Consider the following 26,340-nt stretch of genomic DNA (forward strand, 5'->3'; position numbering starts at 1 on the left):
TAGCACTCTAGTAGCTACTAATATCTAACAAGAAACTCTGATTAGTATTTAATTTAATACTTGAATCATTACCAGTAGGTAACCATGATCTTCAATTTAGAATTAATTATATGCACAATTCACATTAATTAGGAACGTATACAGTAGTTTATGAAAAGCACTGAGCACTATTACTTACTAAATCTTTAATCAGAGTTTTTTGTTAGGTAGTTGCTACAATGCTAATAGTGCATTAGTCATCTGTTCCTGTGTAGTTTTTCATTAACAATGGAACAGTATTCTAAAGTGTCGAAACAATGAAACGTTTATCTTTTAACTTTAATTCTGTTTGAAATGTACTTATATTTTTGTATAATGCAAATTCTATAAAACAATTAATTTAAAATAAAACAACTCAGCGTGGACCACTGTGTTAGGAGAACACAAAACAGCCTGTTTCTTTTCAGTGGACACTTCGAGACTCGTTCTGTGTGCTCTTCCTGTGTCCATGCTGACTGCTGCTCTGGAACAGTGTTTGGAAGTGTGCTGGGGTGAAAGACCTCACAGCACCCCCTGTGTGTAAGGAGGTGACTCAGCGTGCCCTTGAGATTCTCAAGAACCTGTTTAACATTACCTGTAGCAGGGGTGTCAAACTCAATTCCTGGAGGGCCGGAGCCCTGCTGAGTTTTGTTCTGACACAGAAACCATGTAGTTTTCAAATAAGCCTGAATTACTTGATTGATGTGATCAGGTGTGTTTAATGAGGGTTGAATATAAACTCTGCAGGGCTCTGGCCCTCCAGGAATTGAGTTTGACACCCCTGACCTACAGTGTGCACAGACAGGAAGTAGATGAGGTAAAAGCTGCTTTTTTCCTATTGGCTATTTCTTTAAAGGGGGGGGGGGTGAAATGCTATTTCATGCATACTGAGTTTTTTACACTGTTAAAGAGTTGGATTCCCATGCTAAACATGGACAAAGTTTCAAAAATTAAGTTGTACGTTTGAAGGAGTATTTCTGTTCCAAAAATACTACTTCCGGTTTGTCACAAGTTTCAGAAAGTTTTTTTCGAGTATGGCTCTGTGTGACGTTAGATGGAGCGGAATTTCCTTATATGGGTCCTGAGGGCACGTCTGCCGGAAGAGTGCACACTCCCGTATAGCGAGGCTGAGCAGCACAGACATTTCGCTGATCAGAGTGATTCACTGATCAGAGCGAGAGAGTCGCGAAAAGTCACAAAAGAAGTTGTCATGACTTAGGTCTGTGTTGCTATATTTTTGTCTTGTTGTCTGTGTGTCTAGTCTCAGAACACATGGGTTTTGTTTTGACAGCTCATGTGTTCTGCTGTCAGTGTTTCTTCCCCCTCCCACTCGTTACCCTTAATTCCCTGTGTTCCGTCACACCTGTAGCCACTCCTTCCTCATTAGCTCTCCTCTATTTTAGTTCCTCTCGTGCTCTGTCTTTTGTCAGACCGTTGTGATTGTTTTGTGCTTCGAGTGTGATTGGTTCAACCTGTCTGCCTAGTCCTGCCTTGTCGTGTTTTTGGATTTGTGTTCTTTCCCCGGGTACTGCTCTTGTCAGTCTAGACTGGTTCTGCCTCCGGTCCCTGCCTCACCTCTCTTTTGGATCTTCTGAGACCTGACCCCCAGCTCCTCTCTGCACTCTGTCCTTTCCTTCAGGGATTTTGGTGTGACTTGACGCTGCGTCCCCCAACGACGCTCTGGTGGATGAGACCTGACGTTGCGTCACAGAAGACGCTTGGACTGGTCCCCGCTGAGAGGTCTCTTTTGTTCTACTCTGAGGAGTTGCCATTCTTCTGTTTTTTCCTGTTTGCCCAGTTTGGGCTAATAAACTCTGTTACCTGCATCTGAGTCCCGCGTATCCCTGACAGAAGTGTGTTTTTGGTTGCCAGGGCAAGACAACCCTGCACAGATTACCAAAAAAAACAGCATTAAGGTCCTCACCACTGCTTTGGAAAACTAATTCAATCTTTATTTAAAAATACTTTTCCTGAAAGTTTGAGTTAAAATAGTTAGCAGACTAATAAGTAGATGAGCCTTCTTTTTTGTGTGTGATTCTGTTTAATGGCCCTGACAACTTTGTAGTAGCATTTAGCTATATGTTAGCAACTGATTTTTAAAAATCACGAGGGGGATTCCCAATTTATTGTATATCATTATAAAATGAAGTGAAGTCACATGTGGCCAAGTGGTGACCTATACTTGAAATTTGAGCTATGCATTTAACCCATCCAAAGGCACACGCGCACACACAGTGAACACACACACCATGAAAACACACCCAGAGCATTGGGCAGCCATTTCTGCGGCACCAGGGAGCAGCTGGGGGTTCAATGCATTGCTCAAGGGTCTCACCTCAGTCATGTTACTGATGGTGGAAGAGAGCACTGGATATTCACTCCCCCCACCTACAATTCCTGCTTAACCTGAGACTCGTACCTGCGGGTTACAAGTTCGTCTCTAACCAACAGGCCACGACTGCCCCCATAAAAAAATACCCATTCAAATATCTTGAGAAATATTTTAGGCATTTAACCAAAGAGCCCATCGCCTTCAGTACAAAGGAAACGGAGGTGCTAAAATGCTAACTCGTTTCAGGGGTTGGCCTACAAAAATGTCATCACTGCAGCACCTTTCTATGACATTTAAAACAGTGCTGTCGGTATGGTATTTATGAACTCTGCTGGCGGCACGCTGCACCTCTCCTCAACCGCAGTACTCCAGTGACTCTGACTCAGACACGGTGGAGTACAGACAGGCCAAGGACAGGATTAACACTGTGACAGGACGGGTGGAGGAAGAGTCCGATTCAGTGGAAGGAATGACTGAAGAAGAGACAGAGGCAGAGGCACTCAGACTCATAAACATGTCCAACAAACTCTCACGGTGTGTATGTCTCAGAGATATTCCACCAGGAATGTGGTAAAATCATCACTGATTTTCGGTTCAAAACGTATGTGTAGTGAAAAGGTGATCCTCTTATGATATACAGCAGCCTTATTTAATATATATACATATTTTTGTTTCATCATTATTATCCTTCCACCACACCCGCTCAGAAACAAAATCATTCAGCCAATGAGAGTGAGTGACAACGGACGGCAACCTGGCGCCGCTCTGTGGCCAGACGAGGCACAGCACTGAGGAGGAGGAGGAGGAGGAGGAAGAGGATAGTAGAACAGAGCTGTAATGAGGACAGGATGATAATGATGATTAATGAAAGACAGCTGCAAGATATTTTATACCAATGACTGATATAGCGCTGAAACGATATTTATAATAGCGCAACTAAAAATCATGCAAATTATAATAAGGAAATAATCTACTGTTTCATTTAATCCGTTTGTGTATGTAAAAATACATTTTACTGAGACAGAAATTAAACAGAATAAACGAAGCTCTGCAGGACGTGTGAAGAGAAAAAAATAAGGCAGGCAAGAAATAATTTATAATGTAGCCTACACAAAATAGCCAAGAATGTCATCTCTTTGTAATAACTCTCGTGAGTCACGATGAGCTAGAAACCGTAAAATACGAAGCTAGTAACAAGCAAAGGAGAAAGAAAGAGACAAAGAGAGACAGCCGTCACACCAAAGACAAGACAAACACTACTGGAAAATGCTGCTGGTGTTGCCATGGCTATGTTACCATGGTAACAACAGGAAGTGCAGTTCTACCGATTCTTTTTTGGCGCTCTAGCAGGAGTGGAATGTTTACCTCGAAGAACACTGCTGAGGATCAGTCTACCGTTCTGTACATCCTCGGATAAACGTTTAATGGTTAGTACACTTTGAACCTAAGTACAATATTTAGAGCAGGTTATTTTTTTGACTGTACTGCTTGATTTCTAATGTATTTCCCTCCACGATATCATTCCTACCCTTATAAAATACCCGTCCAAAATGAAAAACAAAATGAGAAAATAATAATAATAATAATAAAATTCCAAGGCAGTCTTGTGTGAAAATGCATCATTTTCATAAACTCATTTTCTTTTCTTTTATTTGCGTTTGTCAAATACAGGAGGACTCATGTACAGATGAGGGACAAGTAGAGAGAGAGAGACTGAAGCAACTGTACAATATTTACAGAAGAGAGAAATAAGCAAACCTCCAAAATAATAATAATAATAATAACAATAATAATTATCATAGTAAACAACCAACAGATAAAAAAAACAAACAGTAAACACAGACATTTTGCACATTTTAAAACTATTACATCCCTCTGCACCTTTGTGTTTTCTTTGAGAAAACGAACACATACACCTCTTTTTCCGCATTTTTCTTTTAAAGAACAAACAGAACGTTTTTATTTTATTTTTTTAAATACATTTTTCTTTTGCTCTATTTTTTGACAAAAAAAGGAACTACACACTGCTTTGACCCCGCTCTTTTTATCCGCCTTGTCCTTCAGCTTAGGGGACAGAGAGAATAGGGGGTTACGGGTGGGCCATTTCATGTACACCCTCATAAAACATGAGCATTATTCAAAATAATAACAGCAAAAAGCCCCGGCTTTGGGAGGTAACCATGTATAAATGTCCATGTATAAATAATACAAATCATAATTGTTCATAATACATATTTATATGTAAGAGTGTGCATGGAACATAGCATTCAAAGCTCACCTCTGCTGACCAGTGAGGTTTTCAACCCTGTTCCCTTTGGCACTATCTTTATTCGTCTCTGTGCAGACAACTGTCTTTACACAATCTCGCGCTTTAGTTTTTTTTGTTTTCATACCGCCTCCCTGTGGCTCCCGTCGCAGGGAGCTGACACATAATGAAAGAGAGAGGAATGAAAGCTTTACAGAAACATTTTTATGTTAAAATGCAACAGCTTAAACCGCCAGTGGCTCTTACACATTCTGCAAAGGAAAATCTCATTTTCCTGCAACCTGGAGGTGCACCGGTTTTGTTTGCGAGAGAGGAGTTTCTCCCTTCTCAAAACAGGACGTGCTAGGAACGTCGACAGCTGAATCTTAAGCCTTGGTGCTGAGCGTCAGCAGTTCAATGAAGGAATTGAACAGCGTCTCGAGCCAGCCCTGGTTGGCCATGCACTGCTGAACCACCTCCTCCTGACCTGGATCCTCCTCCGCTGCCTGTTCTATGCTGTCCGTCTGAGGAGGGAGAAAGACAGGCGAGGGCTTTTACGGGCTAGTACACGGATACAGTGTTGCTTTTCTCAAATAAGCTCATATTTCCTCATACCTCTTTTTTACAATGCAGAAATGTGTGATATTTGTAGTGATGGAGAGAGTGATAAAGACTGTATATTCGACAAGTCTCTGTCGACAGCTTCAGGTCCTGCCAAGCAAAGAGAAATGGGCTTACAAGTGAAGAAAAAGAGCTCTGAGATTTAAAGACAGATGTATTATTGGAATTCAATGGGACAGTTTGGCAAATAACCTGTATGACTTTCTTTCATGTTTGGAAAAACAAAAGAACATATTCTGAAGAAAAAAAAAATGAAAGTCAAAAGGGTCCAATGTTGTTCTGGATGCAACTGACTTTTATTATAGGGACAGAAATATCTTCTCATTTTTCAAAATATGATATATATCTTTCATAAATATGCATTATACAACAAAATATAAATCTGCAAACAAATGGTGCTTTTCAGCCAATTTTGCAATGATTGTTAATAAAACGGTTTAGAAATCACAGGTTTAATTTATCACAACGATCACATTTAATCAATTACCATTTAAAAAACATGATTAAAAAAAATTATTGTTTTGTCTTTCTTGAAAATAAATGCCTGTAGGTTTTTTGTCATATAATGCAATAGAGGTAAATAAAGTTAATTGTAAAGTTTTGTTGTGATACAATCTGAAATCAATTCTCTCACCCAGCAATATAATATTTGCCGATACCTTAAAACATGCTGCGATACTATTACAATTTGATTAGATTTAGGGGCCTATGATCGATATAATGATATTATTTTACACAACCACTTACATTTTTATTAACCAAATGCAACTATAGTTTCAGAGTCAAACAAGTCAAGTCATCTTATTCATTTATAAAAAATATATATAGATTTTTATGCATTGCATTGACATATCATATAGTTACTCATTTGATCAATGCATCGTTACACCCCTATAATTCAACAACATTAATTTTTTCTAGGTATGGCTAAAGAGCACAAATTCTTTCTTACTCAATGGCTTAATTATGTGAGAAAACAGTATACAACATGCCTGCGGTTTGGGAAGGCTCCTCTTGACTCTGTTGAGGGTTTTACGGTTGTAACTCTCTCCACCCAGGTGCACTTTAACCGCTCCAGAGTCTAGGGGGTCTGCTGTCATTTGAGGGAACATGTGCAGTGCCTCCTACAGAATGGGAAAGGAAGGAGAGTGAGAGACTGCCGGACATGCTCATCACAAAACACAAATCAAGACATCTAAAGTACTCAGAAGAAATGCATTTGTGTATCACTGAAAGCCAGGGTCACCTGATGCTGTACACTCATGTTGACCCTTCTTAAAAGCCTTCGTTTCTGTTCGTTGAGGATACTGTCAATCTTTCTCATGGGTGGGAGATAAAGCTCATCTGAGGACAAAAGGGGAGGAGCCAGTGGTAATGCATTGGTATTGAGTAATTCAATTAAAAAACACCACTACTTAAGATTCACGTTTAAATGATTATAGAATATATGCATCTTACATTTTTAACTAGTTAATATTGAAATGGTCCTACAATGTGATAATTAAATGTATAGTTCAGTCATGAAACTCTAGATGGCGCAGGCTGACGGGTTGTTAATGTAACTGATGATATTCGGAGAGTTAAACAACTTGGCACAAGCTGATTGGTTCATTACTGCCTCACATTAATATGGCTGGCTAGCATTCACTTGTGATTCCTGCAGCGCCCTCCACCTTCCCCAGCTCCACCTGTATAGATCTGCTGTGGGTTATTTTATATGCTATTTGTGCAGCAGCAGTATATCTTAAATACTCATGGCACCGTATCTCCGCATACATTGGCAGTAGCAAGTTCCTGTACTTGCAGCAGCAGCGTAGCAGATCTATTCTGCCAAGACCAGATACATTAACATTGTCATATCCATCACCATGCTAAAATCGTCTGAGAGTTGTCATGATTGAACTATAAATATTTGATTTTCATTTATAGGTTTATAGGGGGTGGGTTTAAAAAAATATTTATTTTTGTTTTGTTTTGTTTTATTTTGTTTTCTTTTCTGGAAAATTTTACTTTTTTCTTTTAATAATTATTTTATGCATGTAAAGTAAGTTTTAAAAAAATGCATTTATTTGAAAATTAAAAACTAATTTGTAACTATATAAACTTACTTTTGATCCAATTAGCAGCTTTTTTGCTGAATAAAAGTATTAATATCTCAATAAAATTTAAACTTTTGAATCGTAAGAATTAACTAGCAAAAGAATTAGAAAAATGCTGTTTAAAATAATGTTAGATGCTTTTTGCAAATTGATCTATAGGCACAGGTTTAATCACTGCTATAATATGTTCATTCTTCAGATATCTTTGCATTTAGGCCTGGAAAGATGACATCAGTGGCCTAAAAACTTAATTTAATGGAACTTACATTAACAGCCTTCATTAGTCACTGTGACTTTCCACTCCTCTTTTCTAAGCATATTTTGCTTGTCATGATTTTTCTAGCCTCACTTCATTGTCCTCTCTCTCTGCCTCCTTTACTTTATTAAACTCGTTTCATTATTCTCTCCATCCTTCTCTCCCTTATCCTCCACGCATGCACTTTGTATTGAACCTAATGATGTGCACTCACCGTTGGTGTCCTCAAGAGCTTGGATCATGTCCGGGTCCAGAGCAGTGCTGACCAGCATCTCTACATAACTGCGGAACATCTCTCTCATGGCTCGACTGTTCATCCCACTCCGTGTGGATACTGAGGATAGAACAGATGCAGAACACATTGCAGAACAGACTTCAACTGCTTAGTTTTGGCTCCACAGAACAAGAAATGCTAAATAAACTAAATTCAGTGTCCATCATCTCATACAGTGTGCTGTTTTATAGACAGGTTGTAGCAATATAATTTTTACTATATGTAAAATTGAACAGTAGTTTGCAGATACTAGCATGCTGGTTTTGAGTGAAATAACAAAATTAATATAGAAATACTGTGTTGGAACTACTGTAAAATACTGAATGGTAATACAATGTACTATATATATATATATAAATATATATATATATATATATATATATATATATATATATATATATATATATATATATATATATATATATATGTATATATAGTTGTAATGAAAGATTACCATATTTACAAATCACGGTTTTAACATGGGACTTCAAACCATGGTACCACCATTCAAAAGTTTGCGTTCAGTAAGATTATAATTTTTTGTTGTTGTTGAAAGAACAGAATTATTTTATTCAGCGAGGATGTAATACATTTTCAAATGTGGCAGTGTTGTTGTTTTTTTATTTGACCTTCTCTTCATCAAAAATCCTGAAAAACAAATTAGCATGGTTTCCACAAAAATGTATTTTTTGAGCACCAACAATCTTTTTGAAGGACTGGAATAACGGCTGACGAAAATTCAGCTTTGCTTTCACACAAAAAATTCATTAAAATATATATATATTTGTTTTTTTTTTAAATGCAATGATTCATATTATTAATGTTTTTACTGTGTTTGTGATCAAATAAATGGATAAGAAACTTCTTTCAAAAACATTTAAAAATCTTGCTAACCCATCTAAAGTGTAACACTGAATGAAGCTGCTCATAGCTTTGCATAATAATGGAAAACCACACACACACAGTATACTGCACACACATAAGCAAGCCATACACACCTTCATCCTCACTGGGCGGGTCAGGGGAGGAGTCGGAATCAGATGAAGAGGGCATTTCTTTAAGCCACTTCTTCCTCTTTTTAGGAGGAGGTTCTGCCTTTACTTTCACAGGTCTGCTCCTCGTCCTGTCAACCCTCTTCTCTCCCACTCTTTTCTCCTCTTTGACCCTCCCCCGCTCCACAACGGCAGTTCTCCTCTCCAGCTTCTCTTGAGTTTGTCGCTCTTGGAGCTTCTTTTCCTTCTCTTGCTCTTTCTCCTTCTCTCGTTGTTTTTCCCTTTCCTTCTCTTTCTCCTTTTCTTTTTGCCTCTCTCTCTCCTTCTCCTTTTGTTTTTCCTTTTCTTTCTCTCTTTGTTTTTCCCTTTCCTTCTCTCTTTCCCTTTCTTTTAGTTTCTCCCGCTCTTTTTGCTTTTCAAGTTCCCTCTCCCTTTCCTTCTCTTTCTCCTTTTCTCTCCGAGATTTCTCGATCTGCTCCCTCTCTCGTTCACGCTCCCTTTCCTTTTCTCTTTCTCTCTCTTTCTCCTTTTCTTTTTCCCTTTGTTCCCGTTGTCTCTCTCTGTCTTTCTCTCGGTCCTCTCGTTCCATGCGAGGTGGAGTCAAGCTCCGTACAGGTTGTGGCTTAGGAAGTGTCTGGCGTCTGGTAGAAAGGAAAGACATTCATCTTAGCAACAACAAGATACTGATAAAACTAACAGTTCACCTGAAATTAAAATTTTGTCATTATTTACCCAGCCTTGTGAAATTTTAAACCTGTATAGTATTGTTTCTGTGGAAATCAAATTCTGTTATGCTTTAAGCCTAAGCCACAGGTTGGAAAACAAATGTCCTTAGCTTTAGCATATCTCCAGATCACTTATCATAACGTCAGTATTTTATTACAGAGCTGCAGCAGTTGAAAGATTATTAATGAATAAATACTTAAACTTTGTTGCTTTCAAACACAAACCTATTGTGTGAATGCAGATGACTTTGAATATTGCTAATGAGTCAGATGGACTACATTTCTGCTACTTTTTTTGTCTTTCATTAATTTTTTAACACACTTAGGCCACTGTGAATTGTTTTATAAAAGCTGTTTGAAGATTCTTCAAAAGAACTCTTTGATTGACAGTAACTACTGTATTGACGGCAATATAGCACGGGACAACAATAGCTCCAGAAGAGCATTTAGAGTGAAATTACCTCAGTGTGAGACTGGGCCGATGCCAGGGTTTCCGCGAGCACACTCGGACATAATCCTTTTTATTCACATTCTCCAAGAATTTGACATATAAACGCTGATAACGCATCTTTGCATCTCCAAAGTAACCCAAATACTGCCAAAGAGTGACAGAGGACAGAGAGCATGAGTTTCAAGAGGTGGTGTAGTGTTACATTTTCATGAAAGCCATCTAAGGCCTGCTATTATTTCTTATCAAGTACAAAAACACACTCACATTACTGGTAGCACAAAACTGCCGCTGTCCATCTTTGATTTCAGGAGCAAACTTCTGCAGCAGAGCTTTCTGGACCCTCCAGATTGGAGGAGGCTCTCGTCCGGTCTGCAGCGCCAGCTGAGAAAAGCAATGAGAATTGAGCATCTAGTTAAATTGGCAGTAAATAAAAAATAATTATTTATCTATTTTGTAAATGTATGTCGTAGATCTTATTGTGGACGATTCATCCATGCACATGCTTCATTTTTTGACATAACTGGACCTTTCACAGAAACAACAGACTGGTGATGTATACCAGATTTTTCCAATCATTTACTCTGCTTAACCCCTGCCCTTCCGTAATCAATTCTAAGCATAAATTTTTCACTGAAACACCGACATTTCAAGATTCAACCATTGATCTCCAACCCTGTTCCTGGAGAGCTACCGTTCTGCAGACCTCAGCTCCAACCATGTTCCAACACGCCGGTCAATAATTTTCAAGTAACCCTGAACACTTTGATTAGCAGGTTCAGATGTATTTGATTGAGGTTGGAGCTGAATTCTGCTGGACAGTAGCTCTCCAGAAGCAGGGTTGTAGACCCCTGACACAGACAGAATCAAGTCCCCACCATAATTCTTTTCTTTTCTTACAATCTATTTCACTCGTATGTACATCGCACTACGGAAGAAAATATCTGTCACTATTTCCGTTTAATTGCGACTTCAATTATTAAAAGGATAGTACATCCAAATATTATAATTCTGTCATTCATTACTCACCTTCATGTGGTTGCATGTGTGACATTCTTTTTATGTGTGACGCAAAATAAGATCATTTAAAGAATGTTGGTAACCAAAGAGTTTTGTTAATTATCTTCTAGTATGTTCCACAGAAGAAATCGAGTCATGTAGAACTTAAATGAGATGAAGGTGAGCAATAATAGAATAATAATTTTTGGGTTAACTATCCCTGCAAAAAATCTACATATCAATTCTACACACAGAAATCTACTTAAAAAAACAAACAAAAAACAAACAAACAGGAAATTTTACCTTAAGAGTACCAATATCTTCAGTGCGCACCACAAATTCATCCCTCTCTCTGAAGATCCCCTCCCCCCCACTCTCACTGTCATCATCCTCACTCTCTCCGGCGATGGCCGCGTTGGACTGTTTCTTAGCCAGGTGCAGTGAAGTGATCTGAGGCGTCAGGGCATCTTCGGGGGTGGGGGGTGAGGCCGGGGAGGGCTGGGGCAGCTCTTCAGGAGGAGGCGGGGAGGGGGACGGTGGGGGTGTAGCAGAGGGGGGCAACGTGGGCGGAGGAGGGGAAGGAGAGGGGAGAGCAGGTGGAGAAGGGCTGGGAGGCAGGGAATTATGCAGTGGTGGCTGTTGCTGCTGCTGTAGATTCTCCTCCTCTTCTTGAGATGGGAGAGGGGAGGGGAGAGACAGAGGAGGAGGAGGCAGAGGTGATGGGGAGGAGGAGGTTGGGGGAGAAGGAGAAAGAGATGGAGGAGAAGGGGGTGCAGGGGGAAGCTCAGATGGAGTGCCTAAAACAGGGAATACGGTTGAGGAAAGAAGAAAATAATTAATATTTAATTGATTGTAACATCTGACTGTAGATATGTTAATATACTCACCATCAACCTTGGGAGCACCCAGCATTTCATACTTGGGCTCTTCTTCTTCTTCCGGCTTGCTCTCCTCTATCCTTATCTGATCAGCTTCCTCCTTCTCACTTCTGTCTTCTTCCAACTCCTCTCCTTCCTCCTCACATTCAGTTTGCCTGTCTTCTTTCTGCTGTATGTCTTCATGTAGCACCTGCACAGGTTCTTCCCATTCCTCACCCTTGCCTGGAACATGTGCCTCCTCCTGCAGGTCGGGCCTTGAGAGCGAATCCAGCTCCTGTGACGTGTTTATCTCATTCTCAGGTTCAGTGAACGGGACAGACTCAGGTTGTGGGAGTGGAGGGGGTGTGTTAAGAGACACCGTTTGCGGAGTAGGCGGCGATGGTGTAGGAGGAGGTGGAATGGCAGCGAGACTGTGGGCCGTGTCATAGAGGGCAGAAATGGCAGATGAGATGCTCTTCTGCAAGTCCTGGTTCTTACTGACCGAGTCTTCTTCGTCTGAGGAGAACGACGGCAGGGTCTCCAGGTTCCTCTTGAGCTCCTCGTCAAGTCTTTTACAGGGGGAGGGACAGTTACTGAGACCCAGGCTTCCATCACCCTCGTTCTCTCCAAAAGGGGGTGGTGGAGGAGGAGGTGGTTGTGGGGATAATGGGCGGATGCCTCCCTTTACTGAAGAGGAATCTGTGGAAGTGCACCCATCCACAGGTGGAGCTTCAGTGCCCGGCTGTTTCTTCCCCGTTTTCAAGAAATCCAGAAAGGAAGTTATAAAACCCGACTTCAGCTCTGAAGATTTCTCCTCTGTCTGTGAGCAAGAGGTGCAGAGCAATGAAAGATGGCAAAATACAAGCAAAAAAGAGTTGAATAGCATTGACATTTTTACACAGAAGGCAAGTATAGTAAAAAAAAAGGGAAAGAAAAAGAAAGAACAACCAGAAAACAGCTTATAAATCAATGACAAACTGTATTAAAATGTACTTCTTTAATAAACATCTGTATATTATATAATCTCTGTAGTCCCATTCTCTCACGATAGGTGTGTCAAGAAGGAGGTAAAACACCTAACTGAACAGCAGGGTGGTTGATGACGGTTACTATGAATCAGTAACCTTAGCAACAGCCACCCTAGCAACAGCGCTCTCCCTTTCTTTTATTGCATTTTTTAAGAACTCAGTCATCAGAGTGGCCTGCCAATCATCCTAGTCTATGTAGTTTGGTCCCTCTAGTGGCAAAGTGAACACACTGAGAACAGTGCTTCCTCTGTAAAATAATTGCGTGTGAAAGAAATCCAAATGCATTTAATATATAATAGGTTTTCTATCAGAATTACCCTGATCTAAAATAAGACTTGATGACTTACTGAGCCGGAAAGCTTCTGCATGGTGGCCCAGGCCTCTGGGGTCATTTGGTCATCCATGTCTCCCTCCCAGGACATCTGCAGATACATAAATCATAAACATTGCATATACATTCATAAAGAAATGGCACATATCTACACATAACACCCTAGACTGGCTCTTACACTCTTCTTTCTAGACCATTTTGTCATCATCTAGATTTTTCTGTATTTGGAAAGATCCTACTCAGGTTTCTGATCATCTCCTCATAGTGAGTTTGGTCGCTGCTCAGTAAGTATAAATCCTTTTGAATTTGCATAAATCATAATTGATTTCACATGCTGCTTCCCACCAATCCCTTCTACTGCTGAATAATATTGTTGAACATTGAAATGCACAGCTAACAAAAATGACTAAAAATCAATTTAAGAAATTTTAAGAAAAGAAAAGAACAGCTTTAAATAAAAAGAACAAATTTAGCAAAGCATTTTGCTTTGGAAAAATTAATCTATCACAGCTGCCAACAAGGCCTGGCAGGTCTTCCACAAAATATTTGACCTCCTCTAAACTTGCCTCTAAATCTGCAGGTCATCTGAGGACATCAAAAAGATCCAATATGAACAAGCAAATTGTTTGTTATTTTTTTGGACACATAGTCTGCAAAAAGTGAGATAGTCAGAACTGATTTTATGGTGTATCTTTATGCAAATGTTTTAAAGACACCAATTTATCTTTATAAGGATTATGAAAGGGTACAGACATTGCAACAAATAATATCCTAAAATACCACAGAATTGCCATTTGCTCTACATTTTACATAGAACATCTGTAGTTATTTAAAAACAAATTTTGCAAGCTAAGACTTACCTCTTGGGGATTCTGCTTCATCCTTTCCTGACCATAGCTCATATCATTTCTGTTCATATCCACACTGCTAGTGGGTCCTGGGCTCAAACCAAGAGATGGTGCAGATCCTACTGAACCATCAGACAAAACTGGATCTGTACTAGACAGTGAGTCTGTCCTCAATAGGGAGTCAGATGAGGGCATAGAAGGAATAGGGAGCTTAATCTGGTAGAAAAACAATTAAGTAATTAATTAAGTTTTTACTCAACCATGCTTTTGCATTTGTTACAGTTTCATTGATCCATCATTCCCATAAACATAATTCTTCCCATTGGTGCAAATCATAAACATTGACTTACTTTGATTGGTTTGATGGGTTCCTGGTATTGTTGCTGAGGCTGATGCTGTACAAGTTGTTGATGGTGTTGATGAAGTTGTTGTACTTGTAGATGCTGCTGTTGGTGCATATGTTGTGGTTGGTGTTGCTGTAGATGGTGGTGCATGTGCTGCTGTAACTGTGGTTGATGATGGAGGTGAGGTGCTTGTTGTTGGTAATTCTGCCCCTTGTTCATGTCTCTGTGCATTTCTAGCATTTGATCATCTTTCCTTCCACGCCCTCTTCCTCGCCCACGGCCCCTTTTACTCTCTCCACCAGGTCCCATCATGTTCCTGCAATAAGGAGGCTCGGGGAGAGGCCGAATACGTGGCCTACCCCTAGGTCTTGGTGGACCTTCACGTTTAGGTTTGGTGGGTTTCCTCCCCCTTTTCTTTGGGCCATCATGTGGGAGCAGCTGTGGAGGAGGTCCAAGGGATGGGTACCCTGAGGGGTTGCAGAAATCTAAATCACCCATCAAAGGACTTAAACTGCCAACTCCTGAACCACTTCCAGACTTTCTGCAACTGGAAACAAGATCAGGAAGCAAGTCTGGAAGACGTCTGCTGTTTAAGCGGATGTCAGCTGGAACATCTGCTTTATCCTCGTCATCCTCAAATTCATATTCTTGAGCATAGTTCTTCTTAGCCATTGATTGGGCATTAGGGTCTTTTCGCTGTTTAAGGAGGTGAAATGAGCTTGTTTTCAAAAGCTTTTTAGGTCTAGAGGAACAAAAGATTGGTGAGGTGAGCCCTGCTGTGCCAGGACCACTACCTACACCTGCAGAGCCCATCATTTTGTTTCCAATTCCGTCCACTACGTGTCCCGTGCTGTCCATCCCAAGGCCTGGACCCTGAGACTGAATTAAGCCTAGTTGTTCTGTGTTTACAGTGGATGGGAGTTCATGTGATTTCAAGGGGTCTAGATCTAAGTGCATAGTACCATTGCCAGATTCAGACAAGCTGTGACAATACTGTCCGTACCCCTGATCACCATGATGACCCATCATGTCATATGTACCTCCCCCTCCACCACCTGTAGCTTTAACTGCATCCATTCCATCTTGTACTGTTCCACGTGCCTCTGGCACTCCATCCTGACCCCCTTGTCCTGCACTTCCAACTCCCCCAGTACAACTTGCCTTGTAGTCCTCAGAGCAGAACATGTCCTCCATCCCTGGAAAAAAGGAACGATCCTCTTCTTGGAGAAGAGAATCTGGGAAACAAATAGATGTCAGTGGCATGAACCGTTGTTGCTGCTCTTGGCTTTGACCCTGATTCTGAGTTGTTTTTCCCACAGGGCTACCAGTGTCATATTGATGCTCTTTGACCTGATCCAGCTGTGGCTCTTGTTCCCTGGGCTGGGACTGGTGCTGTGGAGGTCCAGAAGCTGGTTGCATGTGGTGAGGGAGCTGGTGATGATGTTGATGGTGAGAGTGTGCCTGATGGTGGGAATGAAGGGATGGATGGTGTGAGGCCATATGATGCAAATGAGAGGGGGTTGACATGCTCAAATCGGACTCGGACAAGAAATCATGAAGCTCTGCTGCTGGTTGTTGAGAGTGGTGGGACAGATGGTGTGAGGACATCCTATGTTGTTGCTGTTGTCTTTGATGATCAGCAGTGCTCCCATCTCTTGCACCCACTCTATCAGTGGGCAATGGCCCTTCCCGACTGTTTGTCTTGGAGAGAGATCTCTCTAGCATGTCTAGTGGTGAAACAGAATTTTGACTTGATTGGCTTTGGTTTCGTTGAGCCTCATGTCCAAAGTGGACCTCCATAGTTTGGGACTGGAGCTGGAGTTGAAGTTGAGAGGCCTGTGGCTGAGTGTCTACTCCTCCAGAGCCACCAGTACCTAATCCCCCATTTGGTCCAATCATGGCCTGTTGGCTCATTGGGTGTTGTTGTTGCTGTGAGGGGGTCTGTTGGTTGTCCATCTTGTTCCGAGTGGTATGAGAAACGACAGACTGGAGAAGGTGAGCCTGGGAGGTTTGCTGAGATGGGTCAGGTGGAGAATCCATTAGCCCAAGGGAGGACTGGGTCTGTCGCTGCTGCAAGTCTGGAGTCTTTCGTAGGTAGGGTATTTCTGAAGGATCCTGAGCTTTCTTAATATCTATATGTGAGTGGGACATTGAATGGGGGTGAGAGTGCTGTGAATGCTGAGGGTGTTGTGAGTGCGATGGGTGAGGAGGGTGATGTTGATGTGTTTGATGAGTGTAAGGGTCTCCTCTGCCATAGTGGACCACTGAACCTAGGGAGTCATGTTGACCATGGGATTGAGTATGTGACAAAGAATCAACTGCACCTCGACCTCCAGTTGCACCAGCTCCAGCAAGCACTCTATCAGACTTAGTCTGCTGCTGCTTTTTCAGAGACATCTCCAACTGGTTCTCTAAACCTGTGCCTGGACCACAAGAGCCAGCAGAAACTGAAGCCACATTGTTGGTGGTATTATTAGCCCGAATAACACTCTGTAGATGATAACGTTCTTCAGATGCCTTGTTCAGATCATATGCAGAGAGAGACTTCCCTCCATCTCCACTCTGAGAAATGGACTGGGACTGCGGTTGTTGTGAGGCTAGTTGCTGAGCTTGTTGAGAATGATGCTGGGAGGGATTGGGTGCTGGACTCTGTGAGTGCAATAAGTGCTGAATCAAAAAGTCATCCTCATCTTCTTCGTCCTCTTCTTGAGATCTTTCTACCCCAAGCATATCAGAATCAGACTTTGATTTTGGCGGTGTTGTGTGATAAGACTGTGTTTGCTGGGGTGGCACCCTTGTGTCTGAGTATCCTTGTGGAGAAGCCAGGAATGCTGGGGAAAGAACTGAAGATAGGTACTTGTTGCCCCCATTTCCTCCAGGTGATTGTGCAGGACGAGTTGGGGCAGGAGAGTGCAGACCTGGGCGAATTATTCCAGAATTACTTGACGGTGAAGGACTGGAATCCGGGATGTGGTATGATCCTCCACCACTTGCTACACTAGCACTACCACCACCTGAACCACCCACAACGCTTCCTGAACTACCTGATCCAGATCCGGTGGTACTGCTTGTTGTACCAGTTCCACCTCCAGACACCATTAGTGCAGGTGAATGTCCTGTACCACCATAGCCAATTGAGGGACTCCCTGCCCCTCTGAGAGATGGTGGCAAAGATCCATATCCTGAATCAGAACCATAGACAACCTCAGCTGAAAATGAACGCCCTGTAGCTCCAAGATTTCCATAAGCTTTTCCTGACCCCCCAAGGCTGGAACCAAGATCCTGAGCCTGTGGAGAACTGAATCCTCCATATGGCTGGGGCAAGTGAGAGGTTGGTGGCTGGCTTGGTGAATATGACTGTTGCTGTGGTGGGGTTTGACCAGCTGTTGGCTTCACGGGAGCAACTGGAGAGCCATATGTAGATAGGCAAGGTTTGGGTGGCTGCTGCTGCGTAGCAGAGGATGACACTGTTGGTGGTGGAGGTGGCGGGGGTTGTGGTGCTGTCTGGGGTGGTGGTTGCTGCCTTGAGGGTGCAGAAGAGGTACTGGATGAGACATTAGGATTAGAGGCAGAGGAGGAAGAAGAGGAGGTGGAGGAAGCTGAAGGAGGAGTATGAGGGGTTCGAGATGAGGAAGATCCAGAGGAAGAGTAGCCACTACTTGAACTGGAACTCTTTCCTGTTTTCCCAATACCACTACCCGAGCCAGCTGAGGAGGAGACCGAGGAGGAGGTGTACAGGGGCTGGATAATAGGACGATATACCTGCTCTGATCGGGGAGAGGGTTTGGGGTCAGATGATGGGCTCTGCTCACCCAGTGGGCTACAGTTTATGGAGGAACCATGCCGATGATGGGATATCTGCTGGTATCCTGATGCACCACAACTAAGATAGTGTTGTAGGGGATGAGGTGTGGAAGAAGATAGTTGAGACTGTCCAGGAGAAGGTCTCTGGTAGTGCTTAATCACACTGTCTTGCCTGGGGATGGCTCTTTCCTGGGACTGTGGTGGTTGAGAGTGTGCAGAAGAAAAGACAGAGGAATTGTAGAGTTGAGAGGACTGATCCTGCAGTTGTGAGGACAGTAGGTTAAACTGAGGCGGTAAATGACGTGTTGAAGAGGATGTAGGTGCTTGTGATTGAGGAGCACTAGTGGGCTCTTGTGGCCCTCTATATGAAGCAGTCCCACTCTGTGAAGACAGAAGACGGTCAAAGCCAAGACTTGACTGGGAGGGTGTTTTAATGTGTAGCAAAGGATCATGTGGTGACAAAAGACCATTGGAAGTAGGACTGAAGGTAGGTGTGTCCTGCAGAGATAATGATGGGGTCACTCCAGGGAAGGAGCGCCCTGAGAAGGATGCAGGGTGCTGATATGCTGACAGAGCAGAGGAAGAGGGAAATGAGCCAGAGCCAGGTAGTGCACCAGAAATGAATAGCTCTGCAGGGGCTGGAGTGTGCATTGCTACAGCAACAGAGAGAGAAAGCAAAGGAAAAAGAAAATGATCCAGCAGTTAGTAAGGCCATTCTATATATTTATTTATGTGTTTATAATTACATAATTTTCTATTCAATAACTCACAACACTAACCAGTTTGCCAAGAGGGGGTACGAAATTGGGAGAGAAGGGAAGAGGCAGAGGGGGGTGGCTGAGCACCTCGGGATTCCAAAGCAGAGATCAAGTTCATGACTGAAGCATCTGGTCCTGAGGGACTGGCATGATGTAGTCCAGTATCAAACAATCCTGAGAGCCCTGTGAGAGATGATTATTAAAATAAAGTCTAACAGTGCAGTGATAAATCAAAGCAATTTCTGAAGAAATATGTTTTTATGCGCTGTCACCATTATACTCAAACAAGCTGGATGAATCAGCAGAGGTTTCCCAGTCATTAACTACTTAATTTTGTTGACCGTACCTAAGCTCCTTCCTGTGCCCCATGCTCCGCCTTGTCCAGAGGTGCCTGGATGATGATTTGTTGCATATCCTTGCAGCGGGTGTGGTGTGGCATAAGGTTGACGGTGGAGGAGTTCTGCGTCTGGATGGGAGGATCTGGAGCTCCCATAAACCAAACTGAAAGACAGATAATTCAAATAACAGAGGGAATTTTACAGGAAAAGACACAATAATAAAGTAATTGTTTACATTTTATGCATCCGTCAACAGAAGCAGTGGAGTGGACAGAAAATCTATTTTAAAACCTATTAACGAAAGACCTTATTCAAACCTACATCTTCGATTGTACTGTAGTATTCTAAGAATTACATAAATAAATCTGTCCAATCTATATGCACAGCCTCACATTATATGCTTCCCAATTGAGTCCGGACAGGACGCAAGACTAGATTTATGTTGTCATTCTCCATTAAATAGACTCCTGGGCTCTGTATAGTCACCAGAATACGCATCTCTCAAAAGACCGTAATAAAAGTGACAAAGACAACTGATGTCCATCCTGAGGGGGTTCCATCTGGGAGCATGTCCATCTCTTTTAAAAACACCCTCATCTTGGAGGCACAAGACTCGCGTAATTAACTGGATAAAGGCTCTAATGAACTGGGTTAAACATTTAAATGCATGAGTGAGAGCGCACATCCCGGCTGCCAACTGCTTCCCTGATTGTACCTCTGGCATAATAGATAATATACAGTGTCATGACAAAAGTACCCTTATGATGTTTTGAAACATTGCTGTTTCTGTTTGATACTGGTTCTATTGATAACTACATTTCAGGTTATGCAGAACAAGGCAAGAATTGTAGATAAGCTGAGTCACTGCTTTAAAAACGGTTAAGAGTCATAGTAGTAGGCTACCATGGAAAAAAAGCCCCACGTCGCATTTAAAAAGGACCATCAAGTTATGAAATGGATATTTTAAATAAAATAAAAAAATAAACACATATGATGAATCCCGACAAGCAAGTGCTTCTCCTGCAACTGAATGTCTTCTCATCATGAATAAATAATGATCATAGCATCAGTACTCTCTTCAAATGTGAGATCCATGTACATGAAATAATTATTCTGTGCAACCAAAGAAAGCAGTTTCACTCGTGGTAATGTGAGGTTTGATAAGAATTAGACAGTAATTGGCTCTTAATCCCAAAGAGGCAGCGCAGAGACGATCAGGGAATAGATGTTTAACTTCACAAGAATAAGGTAAAATGAAGGATATTGTACAAACAGTGGGGTTCAAAAGTATGAGACAACTTTGAGAGTCTATTTTGCTTTTTATTAAATATTCTTTTATTACAAATTAATTCATTAGTTTTTTTATTTTTTTTATTTATCCATGCACATCTTTAAATGAATTTGCACTCGTCATTTTTAATCATGAACATGAACTTTTCCTTCCCCTCCACCTCACAACAGCATCTCTTCTCTGATCACGTGTGCACCGGCGTGAGGGCTGGACAATAATTCCTCCCTCCAGCAACCTGTCACTCATTTGAGATCGCAGCAATTAAACAACAACAATCAACTATCCACTCAATTAACAATAGACAAAAACAACTCCCGTCCAACATTTTTTCTCAATCGACAAGTCATTTCACATGAATGTGAATGTCACAATAGGGAAGAGAAGACGGTTTCTGTTTCATGCTGAATTTAACAACAGCAGGAATGAGCAATAGTTTTGATTTTTCAATTTAATTAGTGACCTACAATTACATTTTCTTTGTTTTAATATTATAACATCTAATTGATATTACAATAAAAATATATAGGGACTCAAATCGATTTAATATATATAAAAAAACATGTATATATTTACTATTTCATTTTTATACATTTCGATTTTTATACATTTGAACTATTTTACATCTACTAATTTCTTCCTCTTGGTCTCTCCTCTCCTTTCTCACCTTTTTTCATCATGCTGTCTTACACCTTCAGTCAATCAATTCATCTTGTTAAACCTCTCACCTCCTGCCATTGTGCCTGTTCTTGAGCTTATTGAGCATAATTTGATAATGGAGGAAAGAAGAATAATAGGGAAAAGGTGAAATGTGAAAAATAAACTAACACACGGAAGGAAACCGGAGAAAAAACAAAGGGAAGGGTTAAATTAGAAAGCTTGATTGAATTCACTGTACAAGACTGCTCCTAATTACATAGGCAGTAATTCAACACAGCCCCCCCCCCCCAACAGGTGCAAAATGTTTACAGCCTGATGGGGAACTCAGTCACGGCCATTAATCTCCATTAGGACTGTACAGATGTGTGTGCTGGATGTATGCTGCCCTACGAAGGACATAGGGCCTGGGGAACCTTGTCATCATGGAGTATGCCTTTGTCGTCTTCACAACCAAGATTCAGTGTGCAGAAGTCTTGCTTAGCAACAGTGCTATAATTTTATAAGCTTATTCTCATTTAATATTAACACATGCAACAACATTTCTTAACACAAGATCCAATATTGCCAAATGTGGTGTCCTACACAGACCCTATAGTGTCATTTTATTTTATTTTATTTTAATTTACCACTTCTCAGTGTTTCATCATTGCATAATAGCTATGCTTCCAATGACCCAAAGCAGCAGTCTCACTATCTAATATTCTTTCAAAAGCAGAAGCAATTTTCGGAAAACTACAAGAGAGAAGATACAATACAAAAGCATTTTATTTCATTTTATTCGGCGGGTGCGTTTCAGCCTCTGCAGCAGCAGAAGCAGCACTGAAGCTTGTCCATCATCATAAGCCTGAACTCCTCATTAAGATTCTGGATTCTATCAATCTGCCTAGGATTCTACAGAGATGCTCTCGAGTCAGAAACACAATATTAAAGGTTCCGACAGAAAATAGAACAATTTCTCTTCAGACTGCTAAGAATCAGCCAGAGATACAGTGTTGCAGAATATCGGGGGAATGTTACACGTTAGAAAAACTCTGACCACACACACAGGGTATATACAGCAATCCTTAAGTTAAATTTACTACTTTTTAATACCTTTTTCACTACCTTCAGAATATTTTTTAAAACCATCACGACACTGAATTGCAAGTGTTAATCAGCGACCTTTCTATTATTTACACAGATTTTGACATATATAACATACAAAAAATAATAGATTTAGAGACTGATGTTGACAGCATATTGCACATTTATTTCACTTAGTAAATAAAAATAAAACAAATACCATAAAATGTGCAATGGAGAAAATGGATAGACCGAACAATAAGCCTGCCTGTTAGTGTTGTCACGGTACCAATATTTCAGTATTCGGCACCGATACCAGTGAAAATCCACGATTCTCGGTACCAATTTCGGTAACAAAGCAAAACACAAAAATTTGGTAATAAAAAAAAAATAACTTTTTAGCACTAAAAATAAAACCAATGCCATTCTTTATACTTATTTAGAATTGTGTTTAAAGTTTTTCTACAAGTTATATAATTATGAAAAACAGTAAACAAGTTTCACCCAAATTTAATTTGTCTTTTAATTTATCAAATTTAAACACATTTTATGTTTGGTAAATAAAGGGGATTTGCTATTAAAATTAAAACATGGGAGAAATATTGAGATTTATTTTTTTTTTTTAAATAAAGTTTTTTATTTTTTTGCAACAGTGGTAGCAGTATCACATACGTTTTACTAAATAATAGTAATATTTCTAACACAATGCCCTTATGTAAAAATTTTCTTTTAGGCCTAATGAATGCATATTTGTCATTTTGAAATTTCTATTTGCCCATTAGCTCCGCCCACTACCGGAGAAACCGGTATGTCTTCTGCTTTTTCGAAAGTGAATATGAATAATTCTAAATTAACTCGATTATTTTGACAGGAGAAGACAACAGATGCTGAAATTAATGCAAGCGTCATGCGCTTCAGTCTATGTAGTAAATAAACCTGCACGTCTCTGTCATTCATTAATTCACACAGAGACGCGCAGAACACAGATTCATATTTCAAACAACTTTTGCTGCTTAATACTACAGATACTGGTCCATATGGAGATTTGATTTGATTAATTTATGCTTTCACAAATTCCATGACTGTCCATATTAAAATGTAAGTTTAATTTACATGACTGGATTTTGAGATTCCGTACTCGTTTTCTGCTTCGCGGAAATCATAGCGTTGTATGCGTCAAGAACCGGGTTTGAACGGGACCTCGGTACTACCGGTCGTTAACCCAGCTATTAGAAAACTTGCATTTGTCCAAGAAGACGACGATGGTTGTCCAGTCATTGAAGATATGCCTTGAAGCAAGTCTAAAATAAAACGTAAGCCAGCCACTTCTGTTGAGCGCGCAGTGTTCTGAGATGATGCCGAACGACCACTGAATATGACGTCAGCATGAGACGGAAGATCTTTGATTATGTGCCCAGATATGCTAAAGCCCATATAAACGAACTAACACGAACGCAGATAGAATTTCAATCAGAATAAGACACCTGATAGTCTGGAAAAAATAATACCTAATTTGGAAAAAAATAATACCTCTGAGACCACATTTAACACTTTTAATGGCCTTAAATTTGACCATTTTGATTTATCACTTTTTAATACTTTTTAAAACCCCGCGGACACCCTGCACACAGCTTTTGTGCTCCTTTTGTAGGAGTGTGATTAGAATTCTTCATACATACACACAGGGGTTTCCACACATCTAGGGATGATTGCTCAAAAGAATAGCCCCATTGTTGTCCTGTCATGTAAGAAAAAAGGAGCCACTCCAAATGTGTTGCGATGAACAAATGATAAGATTTCTTGACACATTATGAAAGAGACAACAAATAGGCACCTGAACTTATTTGCATATGTGTGTAAATAATAATAATAATAATAATAATAATAATAATAAAAAGGATTAAATACAACCTACAATAAATTATTTATTTTTTAATGCAGAAAAAAGTCTGCAAAGACAACTAATAGATTGCATAGAATCCACCGTATCGCATAATACACCTAAATTATCATAAATAAATCAAATGTCCTAACATTTCACTTCGTGCCCATATAACAATAGGCTAAAGTATGCTGTAGATGTGCACCCAAGTGAAGTGTAGGCAACGACTGACTCCATACATGCAACGCGAGACACTAAAGCCACCAAGAATGATTGCACGCGCGCTCTGTAAGCTGCTAAGATTGATTTGGTTGTCACGGCGACTGATAACGTACATAGCGGTGCGCCTTTGAACTGTAAGTAGGCCGCGAAAATAGGGAAACACGTAACTAACGTAGAGCACGACGCCGTCACAGTCCCGTTTTCAGGTAGCAACAGAATATTTCATTGACATTTAAATATTGCAATGCAACACTTTCTACAAGGATCAATCCTTTTGAGCAAGCTTATTTCCCCCCGCAGAGATTCAATGGCTAGTCAATGTGAAACTAAGCTTTGTCGGGTCATTTTATTAGTTGTTTCAAATCTTTGTGAATAATAATAAAAAAAAACATAATGCAGTTAAGTATTTATTGATCGTGTTTTCTGTGGGTGGGTTGCATATACGCTTGCAGTGCGTCTTACGTCTATGTTTACAGTGTGCACGTCTCGGTCACGCTGTAATTTCACTGAGGAGCACTACACACTATTTGGTACGTTGCCAAGAGACTAGTAAAACGACAGTATCCTCAACAACATATATGGTATTTTTTTCTATACATTATAACTATATGCTATGAAATGTTTTTTTTTTATTATGAATATTAGAGGTTGTTCATACACCGTTTAATATACAGCAAATGTTGTGACTTGTAAACGAGTACATGTTGACCGTAAGGAACTTCACCTCTGAATTTAGTCATTTAACGTTCAAATAAATCTAAAAAAAATATCTTTTATTCATTCAAAATAAAACCTAGTCGATTTACAGACAAATACGCGTTAGCTACAGAGACAAGCAGCATACAGTAGCTAGCGACCATTTCATCCCCAAAAAATGTGATTGCTCCTAATTGGTTGCCTCCAAAATAACGCTTGTCAACGTGCGTTTTGCGCCACGCATTACTCACTACGCCGAATTGGCGTGTATTTAAGCACGGCATGCAATGTCCAGTTCGGAGAGCTTCCAAGCCAGAAGGTTTGATTTTTCATTTTTGATAATACGCTAGCAAGCTAGCTAGCAACATCATCCCATCCCCCCTCTTTTCGCCCCTCTCCCCCTTTTCTGTCTCGGTCTACCTTCCGTATCACGCATTAACTCTCAATCGCATTCCTTGCATTTTCAAGACACCCCCTCCTCCCTCAGAAATGACAATACTGATGGCTGTGCGTAGAGCCAGCGACAATATAACGCATGGAAGAGGTGAATGAACACAGCACTGAGAGCGAAAGTGGGAACATGCAATGCATTGCATTGCGTCCGTCGGCATGGGCATTGTTACAGCCAGCTAGGCATATTTCTGCATCCAGTGCCTGGGAGAAGTGTACTTGCACAGGCGCCTTACCTTGCCTTCGCCGATCTCTCGTAACTCCATCCCGCTCCAGCGCCCAGATCACCAAATCCTGTGCCAGGATAATTTCTATCCATTAAAGAAGAGACAAGGGGTGAAGATGGAGAGATAGACAGGGGGAAGGGGAGGGAGGTATTTCCTAAATTCTAACACACTATCTCTCCCCGTGTCCTTTCCTCTGCGCTCAATGTCTGTTTATCTCTCCTGTTTCACAAGCAAGTCCTCAAGAATAGGACCAGCACTGAGGGGGAGAGGAATGGAGGGAGGAGGAGAAGGAGGAGGGGGAGATGGAGGATACAGGGGGGAGGGAGGGGGGTGAAGTATTACACCAACCACCGCCACCTCAAAAAATCCGGTTTCTTCCTCCCCTCCCCTCTTTTGCCCTCTTATATATCTCGATGCCTATTGTCCTTCGTAGCAGAAACAGCAACGCGGCCGATGCACTGCATGTCTAATTCTGATCCCATTGCTTGTTACAACTACGACACGTGCTTGATTGTAGCATATTTCCTCTCAGTTGT

General features: G+C 40.9%; 1 protein-coding gene and 1 pseudogene across 1 annotated transcript; one reads left to right on the plus strand and one right to left on the minus strand.

The window, feature by feature from the left end:
• The window catches only part of LOC127952276 (synembryn-A-like), a 4,767-nt pseudogene extending 1,579 nt beyond the window's left edge, over positions 1–3,188 (plus strand).
• Positions 3,189–3,954: 766 nt separating this feature from the next.
• Positions 3,955–26,134, minus strand: LOC127953795 (proline-rich protein 12-like). Its single transcript, XM_052553099.1, has 16 exons — positions 25,814–26,134; positions 19,326–19,480; positions 19,001–19,162; positions 14,424–18,874; positions 14,086–14,289; positions 13,242–13,316; positions 11,897–12,686; positions 11,313–11,806; positions 10,278–10,394; positions 10,024–10,157; positions 8,844–9,478; positions 7,786–7,905; positions 6,463–6,560; positions 6,209–6,340; positions 5,211–5,306; positions 3,955–5,119 (listed from the first exon to the last, which is right to left on the minus strand). The coding sequence occupies exons 1-16, from the start codon at positions 25,894–25,896 to the stop codon at positions 4,982–4,984; spliced, it is 7,884 nt and encodes a 2,627-aa protein (XP_052409059.1). The 5' UTR covers positions 25,897–26,134; the 3' UTR covers positions 3,955–4,981.
• Positions 26,135–26,340: the final 206 nt, after the last annotated feature.

This window comes from Carassius gibelio, chromosome B3, assembly GCF_023724105.1.
Source record: "Carassius gibelio isolate Cgi1373 ecotype wild population from Czech Republic chromosome B3, carGib1.2-hapl.c, whole genome shotgun sequence".
NCBI lineage: Eukaryota > Metazoa > Chordata > Actinopteri > Cypriniformes > Cyprinidae > Carassius > Carassius gibelio.